The sequence below is a fragment of the Carassius carassius genome, chromosome 36 (genome assembly GCF_963082965.1).
Source record: "Carassius carassius chromosome 36, fCarCar2.1, whole genome shotgun sequence".
Taxonomy (NCBI): domain Eukaryota; kingdom Metazoa; phylum Chordata; class Actinopteri; order Cypriniformes; family Cyprinidae; genus Carassius; species Carassius carassius.
This window is the reverse complement of record NC_081790.1, coordinates 22,026,211-22,047,242: the sequence shown is the minus strand read 5'-3', so window position 1 is coordinate 22,047,242 and position 21,032 is coordinate 22,026,211. Positions and strand designations below refer to the sequence as shown.

The window sequence follows — 21,032 nt, the reverse complement described above, 5'->3', positions numbered from 1 at the left end:
AATACTGCCAGAATTTTGTCTGATGTCAAATTTGATTCCATCAGTCATTAATTGACTGTCAGTGAAAATGTGAAACCAGCGATCACAGATTTTTTAAAAACCAAAACAAGACTACAGATTTTAGCCTAGGATTATAGGAATCATTTACAATTTTCAAAATTTGTCTCAGATGACCAAATCGTGGCCAAACTTGCACAGCTTGAACTGGGCTTAATATGGACCAAAGCATCCAGCTATTGTGTAACTGAATGAAAGACAGAAACGCTTTGAATGATGACATTCAAAAAGAACATTAAGACAATAAACACTCAATAAACACTGCGACAATGTTTATCTGTGTTCTTAAAACCACCTCTGGTATTTTAATAAGTAAATTTATAATCCACTGTTAATCAACATGGCCTATTACAGTATATAATATATTTCTGCGTCATTCTGTGATGAATTATTTAGAGCATTCTGTCACCTTATAATTATATGACATTTTTGTCAAAATGGAGTTATTCACATATTCTTATTCTGTGACAACTTTTTTACATTATGTGTTGTTTCTTTTGTAAGCTGTGTTCATTTTGGGCCTGTTTTGGAAAACAAAAAGGGTTCTATGTAAAGACGTCTATGGAAAGCAAAAACTTTGAAGCTCAATATCGCAAAACTTCTCAGAATGCAGATAGAACCTTTTAAATCCAAGACGGCAATTTGTCTGATGTTGTGTAAAAGCATGTTATGATGTTCTTTTGTTAAACAACAGGTTTAGAAATGGTCCGCATTACAAGTTATCACAGAGGAAGATGCTCGGCGTGTGTTGCTTTTTCAGATGCACGTGTTTCCTCATCTAAGAGTGCAGACTCATGGATACACAAACAGAGCAAACTTGGAGTCAAAATTATTTAAAAAGTAAAACCAAAAAACCCTCTGATTGGTTGAACTTGTTTAACTTGTTTGGAATACTGCATGTGGACAGAGCAGTCACCAGGTGTTTGCACAGTTTAGAGTGACAAATTGTAGAAGCTTCCTTTGAGTTCAAAATGCGTACAGGTTGGCAGGTCTGCTATTTATCAATTAAGACCTCATAACCATTCAAATTTTGGGTATTTAGCATGTTTTTCTTTATTCATTAGAGGGACCAACCTGTCTGGCGGTCCTTCTCCACACAGTAGCAGCTGTCATAGAACTCTGTAAAGGTAGTGGCCAGCTCATAGAGGTAGTCACACAATGTGTGGAGCAACAGGTCATCTGTGATCTTTTGCAGAATCTCAGGGAAGCGCAGGATGCATTTACCCAGTTTCCACTCTTTCTCATGGTCCAGTAGGACCTCTGTGGTCTCGGCTGCTGTGCGCAAGGAGACCACCTGGATGTTAGCCAGTCTAGCTATAGACCTGGAGAGAAATGGAAGAATGGGTGTTATTGTATATATTATGAATATCATTTCTGCATGGTCAAACTAGACACACTGTTCGAGTGAAAATCAAATTGAGATTAGTGACAGCAAACCTTGAATATGAAACTTTAGTATTAAGAAATTAAAGTTTTAGTTTTTCTGTTATTTGCATTTTATCATTTTAATTTAGTTTTTGTTCATTGTTAAAGTTTCAATGTCTTTTCTCAGTTTTAGCATTTTAGAGCTTCTAAAGTTGTGCTTACTATATATTGCTTAAAACATTATTATTTTTTTTTTAGATTTGATGCCATGAAACTGCATATTAGTTTGTTTTTCCTAGTTATGTTAGTTTTTATTTCTGTTAACAATTTTTTTTTCAACTTAGTCATTAACGATAATTATACTGCCATACCCAAAAACAATTTCAGAGGCAAGGTGGATTAAAAGGTTTTCAGTGAGTAACTGAATTTAATTGTTTAGAAATGGCTTCAAAAAACTTGGAAAAAGTCAGCGGTCACTGTACGTTTCGACTGTATGGGAAAAAGCAAAGAGAGCTTTCTTCAGATTTTCTTTTCTTTTTTCAAATAAATGAATGGGTTTAGAAGAACAATGATGACATCATAATTCTATTCTACTCTGCACTTCACACACGTATGCTCTATGTTTTCAGTGTAGACTACAAGAGCACTGAGCCGCATAAAGCGCCCTCTCGCGGCTGTAGACGGTAATGTTTTCTCTTGGTTCATTTCTCTTGGTTCATGTCAAATTAATTTTGATAAATAAGTCGCACCTGACTATAAGTCGCAGGACCAGCCAAACTATGAAAAAAAGTGTGACTTATAGACCGGAAAATACAGTACTGAGAAAATCACCTTTAAATTTGGCCAAATGATTTCTTAGCAATGTATACTCATCTAAAATTATATTTATGGTAGGAAATTTACAAAATATCTTCTTGTAACATGATCTTTACTTAATATCCTAATGATTTTTGGCTTAAAAGAATATATATATATATATATATATATATATATATATATATATATATATATATATATATATATATAAATTAGGGGTGTAACGGTACGTGTATTCGTACCGGACCGTTTCGGTACAGGGCTTTCAGTACGGTGCACGTGTGTACCGAATGCAATATTTTGTGTGCGGGGAACATTGGTACATTTTCGTGTTTCCAAATGAACATATTAAGTGGCGGAAGTCTCCGCGTTCAGCACAAATCCCGCCCTGCAGCTGATTCTAAGGCCGGTGACACACCTGCTGCGTGGCGTGAGCGTGGCGTTTCTGCTGCATGTCAGTTGCGTGACGGCTGTTTCGTGTTTTCGGTGTCTTTCTTTACACACCAGAATCATGTCTGACACGGCTCTGACGCGGCGCTGGCGCGCTGCTGCTACTGTAGGTGACAGAGGGAGATCGCCGACAGACCAGGATCTTGTCTTCACGACAACAATATCTATACTTCATGTTGAGCATAAATATAAAGCCTACTGATAAAGGACACCGTCAACAGTATTGACGGCAAAATAGACTATGTTTGACAGGTGCAATATGCCAGTGTGTCACCGGCCTAAGGTTCTCAAAAGGCATCACGCGAGTGTGAACATCACTACAACTAGGAAAAAAACAATTGTAATTCAAACGCAGCTCCCGTCGGCATTTAAACAACGCAATAACGAAATCTGAGCAGGTCTAAAAACTGAAACTGTTGATGCTGCACTTCAATCTTTGGAAAAGTTAAATATATTTTTTAAATATGAGCAGGCCTACAAGCTGGGATTGGTAATGCTGCACTGTAAACAGTTATTTTATTTATATTTTTCATTATATTTTATTATATATGATATTGGTTTGAGACTGAGAGTATTTTATTTAGTGGAGAACTTTGCAGCAGTATTTTATTTCTTGTTCTTTTTTTATTTTATATATATTTTATGAAAAAATAATTAAAAAAAAAGTGTAAACAATTTGTTAAAAAAGTTTATAGTAATAACCTGCAGTTTTATGTTTGCATTTCTTTCCCTTACTGTACCGAAAATTAACCGAACCGTGACTTTAAAACCGAGGTACGTACCGAACCATGATTTTTGCATACCGTTACACCCCTAATATATATATATATATATATATATATATAGTACAGACCAAAAGTTTGGACACACCTTCTCATTCAAAGAGTTTTCTTTATTTTCATGACTATGAAAATTGTAGAGTCACACTGAAGGCATCAAGGGCTATTTGACCAAGAAGGAGAGTGTTGGGGTGCTGCGCCAGATGACCTGGCCTCCACATTCACCTGACCTGAACCCAATCGAGATGGTTTAGGGGTAAGCTGGACCGCAGACAGAAGGCAAAAGGGTCAACAAGTGCTAAGCATCTCTCGGGGAAATCCAAGACTGTTGGAAGACCATTTCAGGTGACTACCTCTTGAAGCTCATCAAGAGAATGCCAAGAGTGTGCAAAGCAGTAATCAAAGCAAAAGGTGGCTACTTTGAAGAAGCAAGAATGACTTATTTTCAGTTGTTTCACACTTTTTTGTTATGTGTATAATTCCATATATAATTCCACATGTGTTAATTCATAGTTTTGATGCCTTCAGTGTGAATCTACAATTTTCATAGTCATAAAAATAAAGAAAACTCTTTGAATGAGAAGGTGTGTCCAAACTTTTGGTCTGTACTGTATGTATATACACACATATATATATATATATATATATATATATATATATATATATATATATATATATATATATATATATATATATATATATATATATATTTTTTTTTTTTTTTTTTAATACAGTACATCAAAAAGGAAGGTGAACAAAAACTATGCCAAAGGAATTGTTCCTTTGTTCCCTTGCCTCAAAAATGGCTATGCAAGTATAGCACTGTTTTAGTTTAAGTTTTAATGCATTGTTGATAACTTTTAAAATGTCTTGATCACATGCCCATAATACAGGTGGTGTATTTTTCTCTTGGATTTTAAAACACTTTTTCTACTCAGAAAGACAAAATACAGAAAACTAAGAAGCATTACTATGTTGGTATGAGTGCCACCGGATACTTGCTATGGAGAATCAAAACTATACAGAGAGGCATTTCTAACAAGTAATATAATTTCAAGGTACAAAATGAGAGAAATCTCATTGTGCCACTCTTCACAGCAGTTTTGTAGCTACTGAGTTGCATTAACTGTGACTAAGGATTAACTTCATATAGCATGCTTTAAGCAGTGTTGATGATCTTAACATGCTTTGTTGTTTGTGTCTTGTCAAGACCTGAAGAGACCAGGAAAGGTGTCTACACCTCAAGTAGGGATATCTTCTAGAAGGTTTGTTTTTATTTATTATTTTTTGTAAGTTTATTTATTTTTTAACATATCAGTGATAGTCCTTTGTGATTTTCCTGTTTTTTTTTTTGTTTGTTTTTTTGAGAGGAACAAGCTTTTCAAGACAAACAAGCAAAGTGGCGTAATCAGAATTAAATATAAACAATAGATCGATATATACGATATGTCAAAATCCATATAGTGTTTAAAAAATATCTCGATATATTTTAAATATCGAGATATTGCCCACCCCTACTACCCACTGCTCTGGGTGTGTGTGTGTTCCCTGCTGTGTGTGCGCACTTTGGATGGGTTAAATGCAGAGCACGAATACTGAATATGGGTCACCATACTTGGCTGTATGTTATGTCACTTTTATTTAATTCCGTCTTTACTTTGACAGTCCACACAACTAGCACATTCAAGGCCCAGAAAGGTAGTAATGACATTCAGTAAAGTAATCCATGCAACTCCACTGGTTTAACCTCAAATTTATGCATGCATTCACACAACGTCTGCTTTCATTTCAACAAAACACTCATTGTCGTTGTGCTCTCGTGTACGTTTGTCAGGGATTTATATTTTCATAAAGTCGTAATTTTTTTTTTTTCTTTGCGCAAACAAAGCACTCGTGCTGCTTAATAAAACTGAAGTTAAAACACCAGAGTCACACGATTTATGATGTCTTTAACACCTTTCTAGCCCTTGAAAGCTGTAGTTGTATAGGCTGTCAATGAAAGGGTAAAAGTCTGCCAGATTTCATTAAACTTATCTTCATTTGTGTTCCGAAAATGAACAAGTCTTATAGGTTTGGAATGACATAAGCAGGGGTTAAAGCAAAAAAATATCCTGAGGCTGAACTTTATTCCGGTGGCGGGGCATGGGCAGCACATGTAAAGCATGCAATGACTGTGACAACTTTAACATTTGAAAGGATACTATGGCAAAGTTATTGCTTTCTTTATTCAAACTGATTTTCTTTTTCATGAATATATGATTGACCTGCAGAATGAAAGCTGTATCATACACTTGGAAAATTATGAGCTATATCATTGCTTATTGACACTAGGGGTATGACAATACACTTAGCTAATGAGATGAGACAAAGTACAGATACTTGGTTCACTAGAGTGTGACAATATTTTAATACAGTTTTTAAGAAGTTTTCAAAAAAATGTTTGTCTTTTTATTACGAAAAGTAAAACAATGCAGTTGTATTTAGAAATATTTAAACTAATCTAGGGCTGTAACTAATGATTATTTTGGTAATCAATTAATATACTGATTTTGACAAACTGAGTAATCCTATTTTTTTTTTTTGTAACAAACAGACCTAAGTGAAAACCAGGCTTTAGTACGACTAAACTTGGCAAAGGTTTATAAATTATTTACGTTACAAATCTAGGGAGATAATGCACACAGTTTTTCCAGATTACGTTAAGCAATTAAAATACACAGCATATACAGAGGAAGAGTTTAGCCCCTTTCACACACACACACAGTCTTTACTGGTAAATTACTGGTAAAGTTACCATTAATATATCATGTGGGAACAGGACCTTTTCAGAAATCCCGGTAAATATGTTTTGGCAATCATATAATTCTTATGGAGATGACATGATTACTCTGAGCTGTTTACAAAGCTCCGCTGCTTTATAATGAGCTTTTCTATGTAAATACGCGCTAGATGGATATATTTGACCATTTGGCCTCACAGCTTTTTGTTGTGCTTCTCCATTCATCAGGATTGCGACTACAATTGAATACTATTATGTGCATCTCATGTTTATAAAAGCAAAACATTCTGACTGGCTACTAATGTTAGTTTGGTTGAGAGTGAAAGTTGCACCTCTAATACCATTGGCAGGCGAACACATCGACTCAAAAGTGATATCAATCAACAAGATTTTATTAACTCTACATAAGTAAAATATTAACACTACTCAATTTTCCTGCAGTTAAATTGTGGTAACACTGAACAGAGTTAATTTCCTCTAGTGTTAAACTCTTGTAACACTATTCAATGTTGAGCATTGAGCAGTCAAACAAGTTTTTTAAAATCTAAATACAGTTAAACTCTGAAAATGTAACACTATGACGAGAGTAAATTTATCACCAATTTTGAGTGGGACCAAATACACTCGGGCAGGGTGCAGAATTTACTGTCTACGTAATGTGTACAATTGTTGATTGTTTAAGGTGACATGAAAACCTGACTTTTTCCGTGTTTAAGTACTATTTCTGGTTCCCTGGTACTACCAACCATGGAAACATGAAAAGAGAGTTTAGGCAAAGCATGCTTACTGTTTTGTCTTTGGCTGCACTGATGAGCACAGAACACGGTTTAAAGGGTTCATATGATGTTGCTAAAAAGATCATTATTTTGTGTATTTGGTGTAATGAAATGGGTTTATGTGGTTTAAGTTTGAAAAAAACACATTATTTTCCACATACTGTACATAAGTGTTTCTTCTCTATGCCCCACCTTTCTGAAATGCAACAATTTTTACAAAGCTCATCGTTTTAAAAAGCGAGGTGTGCACTGATTACTCAGCTATCCAGTGTGTTGAGATTGGCCGAATACCTCAAGCATGTGAAACTGCATCTTGGTAGTAAAAAAACGGCATGCTTTTGCAGTCTACAGTGTCACAAACAGAATGAGACAATCCACCGGAAAAAAGAATGAATGAAAGATAGGCGAAAGATAGTATATTTGAATTTTGGCGCTCTCTCCTGACGGCTCGTGATGCGCTCTGACGCACCTGTCAGCTGATGGAGGCGGAACTTATAGCGATTGCCTTTTTCTTTGTTTTATTTTTCAACAGATTTACCATCTGTCTGAGCACAAATCAGCCCGCTATTACTGTACGATCACGGCTATCAAAGTGAACGCGTCTATATGAATAGAGAGAGTGGATTACAACCCGAATTCCGGAAAAGTTGGGACGTTTTTTAAATTTTAATAAAATGAAAACTAAAGGAATTTCAAATCACATGAGCCAATATTTTATTCACAATAGAACATAGATAACGTAGCAAATGTTTAAACTGAGAAATTTTACACTTTTATCCACTTAATTAGCTCATTTAAAATTTAATGCCTGCTACAGGTCTCAAAAGTTGGCACGGGGGCAACAAATGGCTAAAAAAGCAAGCAGTTTTGAAAAGATTCAGCTGGGAGAACATCTAGTGATTAATTAAGTTAATTGATATCAGGTCTGTAACATGATTAGCTATAAAAGCTTTGTCTTAGAAAAGCAGAGTCTCTCAGAAGTAAAGATGGGCAGAGGCTCTCCAATCTGTGAAAGACTGCGTAAAAAAATTGTGGAAAACTTTAAAAACAATGTTCCTCAACGTCAAATTGCAAAGGCTTTGCAAATCTCATCATCTACAGTGCATAACATCATCAAAAGATTCAGAGAAACTGGAGAAATCTCTGTGCGTAAGGGACAAGGCCGGAGACCTTTATTGGATGCCCGTGGTCTTCGGGCTCTCAGACGACACTGCATCACTCATCGGCATGATTGTGTCAATGACATTACTAAATGGGCCCAGGAATACTTTCAGAAACCACTGTCCGTAAACACAATCCGCCGTGCCATCAGCAGATGCCAACTAAAGCTCTATCATGCAAAAAGGAAGCCATATGTGAACATGGTCCAGAAGCGCCGTCGTGTCCTGTGGGCCAAAGCTCATTTAAAATGGACTATTTCAAAGTGGAATAGTGTTTTATGGTCAGACGAGTCCAAATTTGACATTCTTGTTGGAAATCACAGACGCCGTGTCCTCCGGGCTAAAGAGGAGGGAGACCTTCCAGCATGTTATCAGCGTTCAGTTCAAAAACCAGCATCTCTGATGGTATGGGGGTGCATAAGTGCATACGGTATGGGCAGCTTGCATGTTTTGGAAGGCTCTGTGAATGCTGAAAGGTATATAAAGGTTTTAGAGCAACATATGCTTCCCTCCAAACAACGTCTATTTCAGGGAAGGCCTTGTTTATTTCAGCAGGACAATGCAAAACCACATACTGCAGCTATAACAACAGCATGGCTTCGTCGTAGAAGAGTCCGGGTGCTAACCTGGCCTGCCTGCAGTCCAGATCTTTCACCTATAGAGAACATTTGGCGCATCATTAAACGAAAAATACGTCAAAGACGACCACGAACTCTTCAGCAGCTGGAAATCTATATAAGGCAAGAATGGGACCAAATTCCAACAGCAAAACTCCAGCAACTCATAGCCTCAATGCCCAGACGTCTTCAAACTGTTTTGAAAAGAAAAGGAGATGCTACACCATGGTAAACATGCCCCGTCCCAACTATTTTGAGACCTGTAGCAGAAATCAAAATTTAAATGAGCTCATTTTGTGCATAAAATTGTAAACTTTCTCAGTTTAAACATTTGCTATGTTATCTATGTTCTATTGTGAATAAAAATATTGGCTCGTGTGCTTTGAAAGTCTTTTAGTTTTCATTTTATTAAAATTTAAAAAACGTCCCAACTTTTCCGGAATTCGGGTTGTATTTACTTTATGGCGCATTTGTGTTATTACCATCTGTATAAGTGGCAATCAGCACATCAGCACTTATTTGCATCGTAATTCATTGTAAATGCTGCATTTCTAGCAATCTCAGGATTTTCTGTAATTGGCAAACAAAGTTAAATCTTTTTTTTATTTCTTATTTAGAATAATTTCTTATTATTCTTATTTTTCTTACTCAAATTATTATAATTGTATTTTTCTAGTGCTCAAATAAATCACTTATATGATGTCTAAGTTTCTGTCTAGTGTTTTATAATTGAAAAAAAAAACTATGCAGTGGTATGTTTACTGACTAAATTCGTAGAAGCCTTCAATACTGTTGGTAAATATAATTTTTTTTATATTTTTGGGGGGTGTAGACAGTCTCAAAAATATTTGCAGGAGTCTCATTTTTCATGATATCTTATTCAGATTTGAAATGTAAACTTCAGCAATTTCTATTTCAGTTTCATTCACTTCAGAACGTTCTTTCATGGATTTGGGCTGCGCAACGTCTTCACACACGGACAAGTGTGACATCATATACCTCTGTAAATAAATACAATTTAAATTCACGTCTCGCACACTTCAATGCACTTTGAATGGAACATATATTCACTGCGAACTGGAATAATGGCGGAATATCCTGTAATGTCCACTTCGCAGGCCGCATACATTCAAATAGAACAAACAACTGAAGTGGTAAGAAAAACATACAAAATTTGCAGAGCAGGTAGGCGTGAGGACAGGAATTGAGAACCGCTGACTTATACGGTCTCGTAAACATAAAACCATGTCTGCATTTTTTGATCGGAGAAAAGACAAACAATAAGCACTACTCTTATACTGCTCAAAACTAGTGTTTGAATCTTCAGTGGCAAATCCTTTAAATATGTAAATGTGAGTCAGAACAGCCGGCATTGTAGTCTTTCCTTGCATGAGCATTTGGGTGGCGTTATGCAAATCTTCCCACATCGAGACATAGATATGTGGGGACATGTTATAATGAGCCATTTTTGGTAGGCGTGGTTGACTCTAAACTTTTAGAGAGAGTATCTCTTTGGATTTGATACTGATTTTGTAACTTGTGTTTTTAATGTACGCTTGTGTGTATCTGACAGTTTAACACATGAAAGAGAACTTGGTCTGAGTGCTTGCTGTTGATAAACAACAATCAAATGTAATAATTTGTTAATTTTAACCTTTAATATTATAGCAGTGACAGGGTTCCTTAAAGAATTTAGTTTTAGTTGAGAATTATTTATTTTTCCTCAAGAAAAACTGACGTGCATTGTACCGGATACAAATCCAAATGAATCAAATCAATACATTTAAATAAAATCAGAGTTTGTGAATCACAATGTAATCAAACTGTGTCAATGTGAAAAGTCAATAACCAGCACTAGTGTGTCCATAATAAAAAATAATGCATGAGGTATGTAGTTTTATATATATATATATATATTATATATATATATATATATATATATGTGTGTGTGTGTGTGTGTTTCTTTTATTTTTTGGTTCTGGTATTTTGATTAAACTTAAATCTTATTATGAACTAAACTCTTTTTATGTGCGACACTGGACCACAAAACCAGTCTTAAGTCGCTGGGGCATATTTTTGCAATAGCCCAAAATCAATGTGGATGAAGATATTTATTGCCTTGAGGGTTTACCTGATGCGTGTAAAGGCATAAAGAAGATAGGCCGCAGTGTTTCCCCTGTCATCCAGCATCTTGTCGAAGGAAAAAACATAGTCATTGATGCGGTTGTGTGAAAGGTCTGCATATTTAATGCATCCAAAAGCCACAGCACGCTGAGCCTTCACCAGCTCCTCCGGGGTCAGGACCTGCAACATATAGTTTCAAGAAGTTGTGTGGTTAGAAGTTGTGCTAGATTTAAACTCTTGCAGTTAAAATCTAGATTAAAAGCCCATCTCTTTAACCTGGCTTACACATAACATACTAATATGCTTCATAATATCCAAATCCAAAAGGATTTTTAGGCTGAATTAATTAGGTAAACCGGAACCGGGAACACTTCCCATAACACCCGATGTGAAGTGAAAGTGAAGTGAAGTGAAAGTGTACTTGCTACATCATTAGAATGGCATCTACGCTAATATTAGTGTGTTTCTCTCTTATTCCGAGGTCACCGCAGCCACCAGATCCAGTCTGTATCCAGATCAGAGGGTCACTGCAGTCACCCGGATCCAGTACGTATCCAGACCAGATGGTGGATTGGCACCTAGAAAGGATCTCTACAGCCCTGAAAGACAGCGGAGACCAGGACAACTAGAGCCCCAGATACAGATCCCCTGTAAAGACCTCATCTCAGGCAACCACCAGGACAAGACCACAGGAAACAGATGATTCTTCTGCACAATCTGACTTTGCTGCAGCCTGGAATTGAACTGCTGGTTTCACCTGGTCAGAGGAGAACTGGCCCCCCAACTGAGCCTGGTTTCTCCCAAGGTATTTTTTTTCTCCATTCTGTCACTGATGGAGTTTTGGTTCCTTGCCGCTGTCGCCTCTGGCTTGCTTAGTTGGGGTCACTTCATCTACAGCGATATCGTTGACTTGATTGCAAATTAATGCACAGACACTATTTAAACTGAACAGAGATGACATCACTGAATTCAATGATGAACTGCCTTTAACTGTCATTTTGCATTATTGACACACTGTTTTCCTAATGAATGTTGTTCAGTTGCTTTGACACAATTTATTTTGTTTAAAGCGCTATATAAATAAAGGTGACTTGACTACAGCAGGCAAAACATTTTGCCACCATTACAAAAACAAGTTACCAAGTATGTCCTGATTACTCAAGGAGGGAAAAAATAGCTAATCTTAAGATAAATTTCACAGGTAAAAATTATATATTTTGTCCCAATAGTGTAGCTATGTATGAAGCAATACTTGCATGGAAGACAGTTTCAAAACAAGAAGCTTTAAAAATCTGATTGACCAACTTGAAACAAGAGAAATCTGATTGATGGAGGCTCGGTTTATAAATAAACCCATGTACTGTATGTGTGGACATGTCCTAATATGCCAAGAAAGTATTGCAGTTTTAAAAGACTACAACCTCAGTCGTAATTTTTCAAGCAAGCATTCGAATAATGCTGTCAACCTGTCACCTGCAGAAAAGGCAAACAAGGCTTTAAAACTTGCCACAAACTTAGCCTCTTAAGACCAGAGAAAAAAGTAAAAAAAATATATATATTGCGCATTGCGTTATCAAGCGCAAGGTTGGGGGTTCGATTCCCGTGAACACATGATAGGTAAAAATTGATAGCCTGACTGCACTAAGTCGCTTTGAATAAAAGCGTCTGCTAAATGCATAAATGTAAATATATATAAATATATAATGTAAGTATATATATATATATATATATATATATATATATATATATATATATATATATATATATATATATATATATATATTTCCATGTCTTTAAATTGTTTAGAGCATTAAAAACAATGTTTTTTTTTTCTTCTTTTCTTTAAAAGATATTTTATTCATAAGTTATGCTATGTCCTCAGTAGTCCTCAGTGTTTGCTAGTTTCAGTCCGGCGCCGTTCGCATTTTCCCATCAGTCGCCACATCGTTTAATAAGCAAATGTGCATTTGCGCTCATTTTTGCACCCATGGGCGTGCTGGTCTAAAAAAGAGGTGTGTTCAGGCACATGTTTAAGGAGCTGAAAATAGACTGCGCCGTAGACCAGCTCAAACCTGGTCTAAAGTCTGGCGCAATGTTTTTTCTTTGTTATTTAAAGAGCGTACATGCTGCTTATTAAACACAGGTACACACAGCAGCACATAAACATGCCAAATATTAAAAATTAAAGGATTGCAATGCATAAGATTTTTTTTTGTAGGATATATATATATATATACAGTCGTGGCCAAAAGTTTTGAGAATTACATGAATATTAGTTTTCAAAAAGTTTGCTGCTAAACTGCTTTTAGATCTTTGTTTCTGTTGTTTCTGTGATGTACTGAAATATAATTACAAGCACTTCATATGTTTCAAAGGCTTTTATCGACAATTACATGACATTTATGCAAAGAGACAGTATTTGCAGTGTTGGCCCTTCTTTTTCAGGACCTCTGCAATTCGACTGGGCATGCTCTCAATCAACTTCTGGGCCAAATCCTGACTGATAGCAACCCATTCTTTCATAATCACTTCTTGGAGTTTGTCAGAACTAGTGGGTTTTTGTTTGTCCACCCGCCTCTTGATGATTGACCACAAGTTCTCAATGGGATTAAGATCTGGGGAGTTTCCAGGCCATGGACCCAAAATTTCAACATTCTGGTCCCCGAGCCACTTAGTTATCACTTTTGACTTATGGCACGGTGCTCCATCGTGCTGGAAAATGCATTGTTCTTCACCAAACTGTTATTGGATTGTTGGAAGAAGTTGCTGTTGGAGGGTGTTTTGGTACCATTCTTTATTCATGGCTTATTCACTCCCTTGGATGAGAAGCAATTCCACACATGAATGGTGTCAGGATGCTTTACTGTTTGCCAAATTCCGCAGTGTAAATAGCAAATCCGTCATGGCACGAGCGCAACTGGTTCTTAAAGGGAATGGAAGATGAGACTCTGATTTGTTTATTGCACGTTACGCCCAAAAAACACCCATTACTCATTAAGAGAATAGGGACAACCCGTTTATACCATGCGCCCGAGCGCGCCAACCGTTTTTCCGTCATTAAAATAGCAAAAGTGGATTTGGACACGCAAAGAGTGCACCTGCGTTAAAATAGGGCCCTTAATTTTCACAATAACAAAAGAACTCCTCAGGATGGAATCGATGATGAGAACGGGCAAGCGCTTGGATTTGTCTGACTGTGTCCGTCTGCCTGGAAAAAAAAAAAAGACCTGCCGTGGAGAAAGATGACAAGCATCACAACAGATGGATCGCTGAATCTAACTGGTAAAAACATTGGACTGTTAAAAAGGTTACAAGACAATGTAAAAGATGAAACGACCAAACATAGAAAAACTGATATTTCTTCATGCATCATACACTTAGAAGCCTTGTGTAAAAGTGTGTTGAAGCTAGAAAATGTTGTCAAAGTGGTTGTGAAGCTTGTCAACTTTATATGGGCAAGAGCACTGAACCACCGTCAGTTTATTCAGCTGCTTAACGGAACGGAGGCAGACCACCATTCAAATGTACTCTGGGTAAGTCTCGACAATGTGTTTCACTGTGTCTGGGAACTAAAAAGTGAGATAGCAACGTTCCTCAATATGATTGGAAAAACTGATGACTTCCCCAAATTACAAGACACAGACTGGCTAAGTTAATGTAACAAATATTTCTGTCAGATAATTTTCCATGCACATCTCCACTGTAAATACAAGTGCTTTATCAAGGATTTGACATGCGGCCCTTCACTTGGTTTGCAAAACTTGATCTGGCCCTCTGGTCTAAATAGTTTGCCTTCTCTTAAAGAGACAGCAGCCTAAATAAAACCTGCTGCTGTCTGTCATTACTGTTTATTTATACAGTGCAGACTATACAGTGTTATTTTACAGTTCAATAGATTTTTCAGTTTCTGTAGTAATTCTGCACCTAAATATTATAGCTAGACCTACCCGAGAATAAAAAAATAGATTTAACTTAACTATTGTCATTATGCAGAGTACAAGTACAGAGCTAATGGAATGCAGTTAGCATCTAACCAAAAATGTGCAAGAATAGTGTTTTATGTACATAAGTGCAGAGTAAGTGAAGCTATGATTTACAGAATGTACAGTGGAGCTGCTATATACAGTATTAAGCAGAGTATGTTCAGAATATAAATAGGAATGCAATGTAGGATTATATATACACACATTACGAATAGCAGCAACGTAAGACAGTGGTAATACAGTTGGTTGGGTGTACAAAAGTATTAAACAAAGTATTCTATGCAAAATAACATTAGTGTAATGACATTTTTATAGAAACAGTTTACGGTGCTTTGTACAGTAACAACTTTAGACCGTTTACAGTGTAATAGCGTGAACAATGTGCAGTCTGTGCAAAATATGAGTAGTGCAAATACATGTATGTAAAGTACTGTGACTAGTGCAGTAAGAGAGCAGGTGCAAATCAGATTGTTGGTGTGGAATTCAGAAGTGTCATGGCCTCAGGGAAGAAGCTCTTCTTGAGCCTACTAGTGCTAGAGCGTATGTTACTGTAATGCCTGCCGGATAGAAGGAGGGTGAAAAGTCATTGGTTAGGATGAGAGACATCCTTGATGATGTTTCTTGCCCTGCCCAGGCAACACTTATGATAAATGTTCTCAATGGAAGTTAACTGGGTGCCGGTGATCCGTTGAGAAGATATCACCAGTGCTTTGCAGTCAGATGCGGAACAATTGCTGTCCCATACTGAGATACAGTTTGTGAGTATACTCTCAGTGGTACAGCGGTAGAATTCCACAAGGATCCTGACTTGTCTTCATCTTTGATCAGACCTACCACCGTGGTATCATCTGCAAATTTGATTATGTTGTTGGAGCCATAAACAGTATCACAGTCATGGGTGAATAGGGATTCCAGGAGAGGGCTCAGTACGCAGCCCTGCCTTCATCTTACACAGAGTGGAGTAAACATCTGAGGTGGAGAGTGTGAGAGGCAGTTCATTGGGTTGATGCTCAGCTTTGAGGGAGATCTCATTATTTTGTTCAAAACAAGCATAAAAGCGATTGAGCTCATCAGGTAGGGAGGCAGAGCTGGAGGGGGGCACAGTGGTTTGTAATCTGTGATAGTTTGTATGCCTTGGCAGATTCTCTTCCTCAGGTTGGTTCTGGCTGAGCTGTAAGCCTACCGGTCTCCAGACCTGAAGGCTGCATCTCTTGCTTTGAGCAGGAGGCGAACCTCTCTGTTCAACCAGGGCTTCTGATTGGGGAAAATTTTTAATTTTTTGTGTGTGGTGACTCAGCCCACACATCTGTTGATGTGCTCCAAGACAGAGTTGGTGTAAGTGAAAATGTTGATCTGAGAGTTTGTGGTGGTGGCAGCAAACTCACTCTAGTCTGTGTTCTGGAATTGATGTTGAAGAGTAGAGTCAGCACCTTCCAGCAAGATTTTAACAGTTCTTATTGTAGGTTTCACACATTTGATGATCGGGGTATAATTGGGGAGCAGGAACAAAGAGAGGTGGTCAGACTGACACAGATGGGGGAGGGGTGTGACTTTGTAGGCATCAGTCACATTAGTATATACGTGGTCCAATGTTTGATGTCACCTTGTAGAGCAGGAGACATTTTGATGAAATTTAGGGAGAACAGATCTTAAAGTGTGGCAATTAAAGTCCCCAGCAACAAAAAAGGCTCCATCCAGATGCAAGGTTTGTAATTTGCTAATAGCAGCCCAAAGTTCTTTCATAACCACGTTAGCATTAGCATCCGATGGTACATAAACTGCAGCAGCAACAATGCAAGTAAACTCACGTGGTTGATAGAATGGCCTGCACTTGATAATCAGGAACTCCAGATCAACAGGGCAGTAGGTACCAACAATGACAGAGTCTGTACACCATGATTTGTTTACATAAATGCTACTCTACCACCCTTGTATTTACCAGAGGTTGCTGCTACTCTGTCAGCCCTAAAGAAAGAGCGTCCATCCATATGCACCACGCTGTTTGGGACATCAATACAGAGCCATGTTTCAGTGAAGAACATAACATTGCAGTCCATAAGCCATTTCTGTGTGAGGGTCCAGAACTTTAGTTCGTCCATCTTGATATGGACAGTGTCTTATGAGGCTTTCACTTGCTGAACTGGTTTATATAGGACTGTTGTTTTGGTTATAGACTAAAAAATGGTCTGCCCCCACGTAAGATTTTTCTAGTTCTAGTCATTCATTTGTTATATTCAACTAATAGGAGGTTTATATGAAATTTACATAATCAAGTCTTAATATATTCCGCGCTCAAGCACATGCATTAACTTTGCCACAAAGCACATGCAGAAGTAGCCTAATAATTGTGAAAAATTAGACATTTTAATTATTAACAAACAAATGTTTTCTTGTTGGCTGCAAGATGAAATTCACAGTGCTGGCTCTCTCGGACGAGAGAAATGCAACATTCACAGATTGTTGAATGTTGAATATTAATGCGCCCTGTCATTAATGCGCATTAATAATTTTTGCACAAACACTTGAATATGAATATTAACACATTTTGCCTATGCATTACAACGTAAATATTTTTTTTTTACATGCATTTATCCAAAATAAAACAAAACAAGATTTGTAATGAAGATAAAACAAATAAGAATAAATGCTGCACATCTACCATCACACGTGCAGTGCAAATCTTGCACATATTTTACACACCTGCATTTAAATGCAGCTGCATTTTTTATAATTCAATTATAAAGGGCTGGGTGATAAATCGATTTTATCGATTAACTCGAATTTGTAATTTACATCGGTTTGTTTGAATGAAAATCTGTTCTCTTTTTAACATCCGCCGACGCTCAACTCAGGGCTCCCATAGTTCCGAGTGGCTCAACCCTCCACCGCGCGTCTGACAGAGACACGCTGCCGAGCAGAGGATGAGCGGAGCGGTGTGATTCTGAAATGACTGAAATGCATTCAAACAAATGTAATCTTACAGTGCTACTACATTATCAATAGGCTATTTGATTTTGAAATCTTGAAGAAATTCATCGATCTGTTTAGATAAAATAACTGACAAAAATGTACTGTTATTTTCAAACAAAATTGCAGCAGCAGAAAGCAGTAATTAAAGATTTAATGCTTACAATGTTATTAGTTTGGCATGTGCCAGGGAAAAAAGTTTACACACAATAGCCTAAGCCACTTTGAAACTCTCCTGTTATTTTTATTTTTTTATTATTTTTTTAATAGGCTACATTATGAACATAACATTTCAAATATACTGAAATACTTTATGTACGGAGTGAAGGCGGAGCAGTGTTTCTAGTATCAGTGCACGCGTAGCTGATGCTCTGAGTGCGGAAGGAAGTTGTTGCTGCTCTAGCTGCTCTCACAGACTCTGCTGCCGTAAATACAATGATATGATCATGCAGTCGATACAGATATTTAATAAAAACATTAAAAACAAGCAGGGCTGTAACATAACCCATTAAAAAATGCACGCCAGGTCTACACCGGACACAAGTGGCGTGATCCGACAAAAGAACCCAGTGATGGATACACTGGACACGATCCCCATCAGTGAACTGATGCTCGTTCTGTTTATGATGAAATGTTCTGACACTGCGTTCAGATGATTTGACACTGTAGTGTGATGTCATCAAGTTTAGACACACTTTTAGCACAGTGGGGCACAGATGACAACTCTCGCATCCGGTGTAGACACAGACAGTGACTGCTCGATTTACAAATAAGTTATGTAAGGAAAAAAAAAAACCTAAACCAGTGGCATAACGAGATGGAAATATAAACTAGAAAATATATTTCCACTTGCCCTGTCCTCCGTCCATGACACTGACTCACTGCGGAGCTGTCAGTTATAATCTGAACAGCTCTTAACGCTGAGTGGATGGTTATATGCATGATGGGCTAGTATAAACAAATAATAAAAAATAAAAAAATTATAAAATAAAGGTCCAGCATTAAGGTAATAACATTACAGTTTTTTTTATAATCTTGTCTCAGTTATAAATTTATAACTATATTAAAACTTGTTTTGAAAAATTTCTTTGTCATTTGAATATTGATTTTACAATCGATTTAAATCATAAATCTGATCTTTAAATCTTTTTTCTTTTTTTTGGCCATATGCATATGCCCAGCACTAAAAGCAAGTAAAGAAGGCTCCCTTTAAAATCACTTAAGTTGTCAATTAATAAAGTTCTTTTTTTACATCGTGTGCATTTTGTTTATTACAATGAGAGAACTTGAGTTTAATGGTGAGGACGTTTTATTAATCCGTCCATTCATTTAGAGTTTCAAAGATTTAGCCAAATCGTGCAGGTTTAATTTATTCGTTTCTTGTTTTAGACTAATTAGGCATAAATAATGTGAACGAAATTATACAGTGCTTCAAGTTTTAAACATGCGACAATTTCTTAATCCGTTTACAGACAAATGTCTTTTTCCCAAGAAGTTATCTGTCAAAATAAAGGACATGTAACGAATGACAAAAATGCATGTTGTTTTATTAAAGGAATGTTTAAATATACATTAAAATATAGGCATAATATATGAAAATATTGACATTGCATATTAATCCCTGTAGCCTACCATCCTAAAATAGGTTACCACTTTTAATGCTCCGATGCAAAGTAAACGACAATTTCTTATGAATAATATAACACATAATTCATATAATATAAATAATACTGCACACCTTTTAAATGTATCAAATCTAAAATATGGTTTAATACCATGTAGCTTAGAGAAAATATAAGCACAGGCACAGGCTTGACATTTATCCTGCTTGAATTAGTTCTACGAAATGCACATAACTTCATAAGTACCAAACTTTCATCTGTGAATATTATATTAAATATATTAAATATTTTAAATATTTTAACTATAGTGTTTTTCTTTAATTTTCCGTGACTGAAACAGTCAAATGTAACATATCAGAGAGGCAAAACTGACGTCTATTTGTGAAAATGTGCTGTAATGCGCTTGTTTGATAACTTGTGGTTAAAGCGCCACTCAGTGGTCAAAAGCTGCAAATGCACTTTACAGACACCGCAGCAGCAGTACGTGCGGCGGTAAAAAGGGCCTTTAGGCTGTCCACCTACTGTATGAACTAATCAATTCTCTTTCCAGCTCAAGACTTAATTGACCAACACAGTTGAATTACTACTAGCAGAACAGAACCTATAGAAAATTGCACATGCGCGACTGAACAAATCACTCCCTGAGACGACTCATTCTTCTCGAGTCACATTAAAGCTGCAGTCCGTAACTTTTGACGCTCTAGCGGTTAATAAACAGAACTGCTTGCGTCTTGCGGAAGAACATTGTAGCCGGAGCTACTTCTCTCTGTTTATGTCTATGAAGAATCACAAAGGTACCGGGTTACTCCGCCGCCTTACCCCCTATCTAAAATAGTCCGAATATAAACACTTATTATAGATGTACCCTAGTGATTCAGGACAGGCTAAAAACACGGTTTGGAAAATGGATTCATGGTGTACTCGCTTATTATATACAATTTGCAAATCTTAAACACAAAAAAAGTTACGGACCGCAGCTCTGATTGGTTGTTTCTTACCGGGAGCGGTGAATTTCTGCAAATGGCAATAGGACCACTGGGAGGAGCCAGAGGAGCTTGATTTTTTCACAGATTATCTGTCTCATATTATACTGTCAGGACATAATGACAGGTTTCACAAATACATTTTTACAAAAATTACCTACTTCAGCTTTAAAGATTCGTTCAAAATTAACGAATCGTTCAAGAACGACATCACTAGTCACCACAGCTGGAAAAAATCCTAGAGGAAAGACTGTAAAGGTGACTGCACTTTTACAATTATATTACTGTTAGATTTTACAAAGTTGTGCACATTTAAAGGATAATTAACATATAATTAGTAATAAGAGTGCTACAACAAGAAAAAAAAAAAAAAAAGAGCTTTAGATCAGCAGTTCAGATGAAATGTTGGCTCTGTCCAACATCATTGGTTCAAACTGATTATGCTCACAAGAACTGTTCTGCTCCAAGTTTGTCACTTTTATAGGTTTGGTGCCACCTAGTGGCAGTTCTACGCAAAGTGAGTTCAGAGTACTTTTCTCATGCGGTCAGTTTCT

At 36.8% G+C, this 21,032-nt stretch overlaps 2 protein-coding genes across 2 annotated transcripts in view; one reads left to right on the top strand and one right to left on the bottom strand.

Annotated features, from left to right (window-relative positions):
* sgcd (sarcoglycan, delta (dystrophin-associated glycoprotein)) overlaps nt 1-21,032 on the top strand; it is a 1,159,024-nt gene that overhangs the window by 738,438 nt on the left and 399,554 nt on the right. The gene's annotated exons all lie outside the window — the stretch shown is intronic.
* rars1 (arginyl-tRNA synthetase 1) overlaps nt 1-21,032 on the bottom strand; it is a 96,975-nt gene that overhangs the window by 1,778 nt on the left and 74,165 nt on the right. The window contains exons 13-14 of the mRNA XM_059526665.1: nt 10,931-11,103; nt 1,132-1,379 (exon numbers count right to left, since the gene is read on the bottom strand). Coding sequence (XP_059382648.1) covers nt 1,132-1,379; nt 10,931-11,103 — 421 coding nt within the window. The remainder of the gene's footprint in view (nt 1-1,131; nt 1,380-10,930; nt 11,104-21,032) is intronic.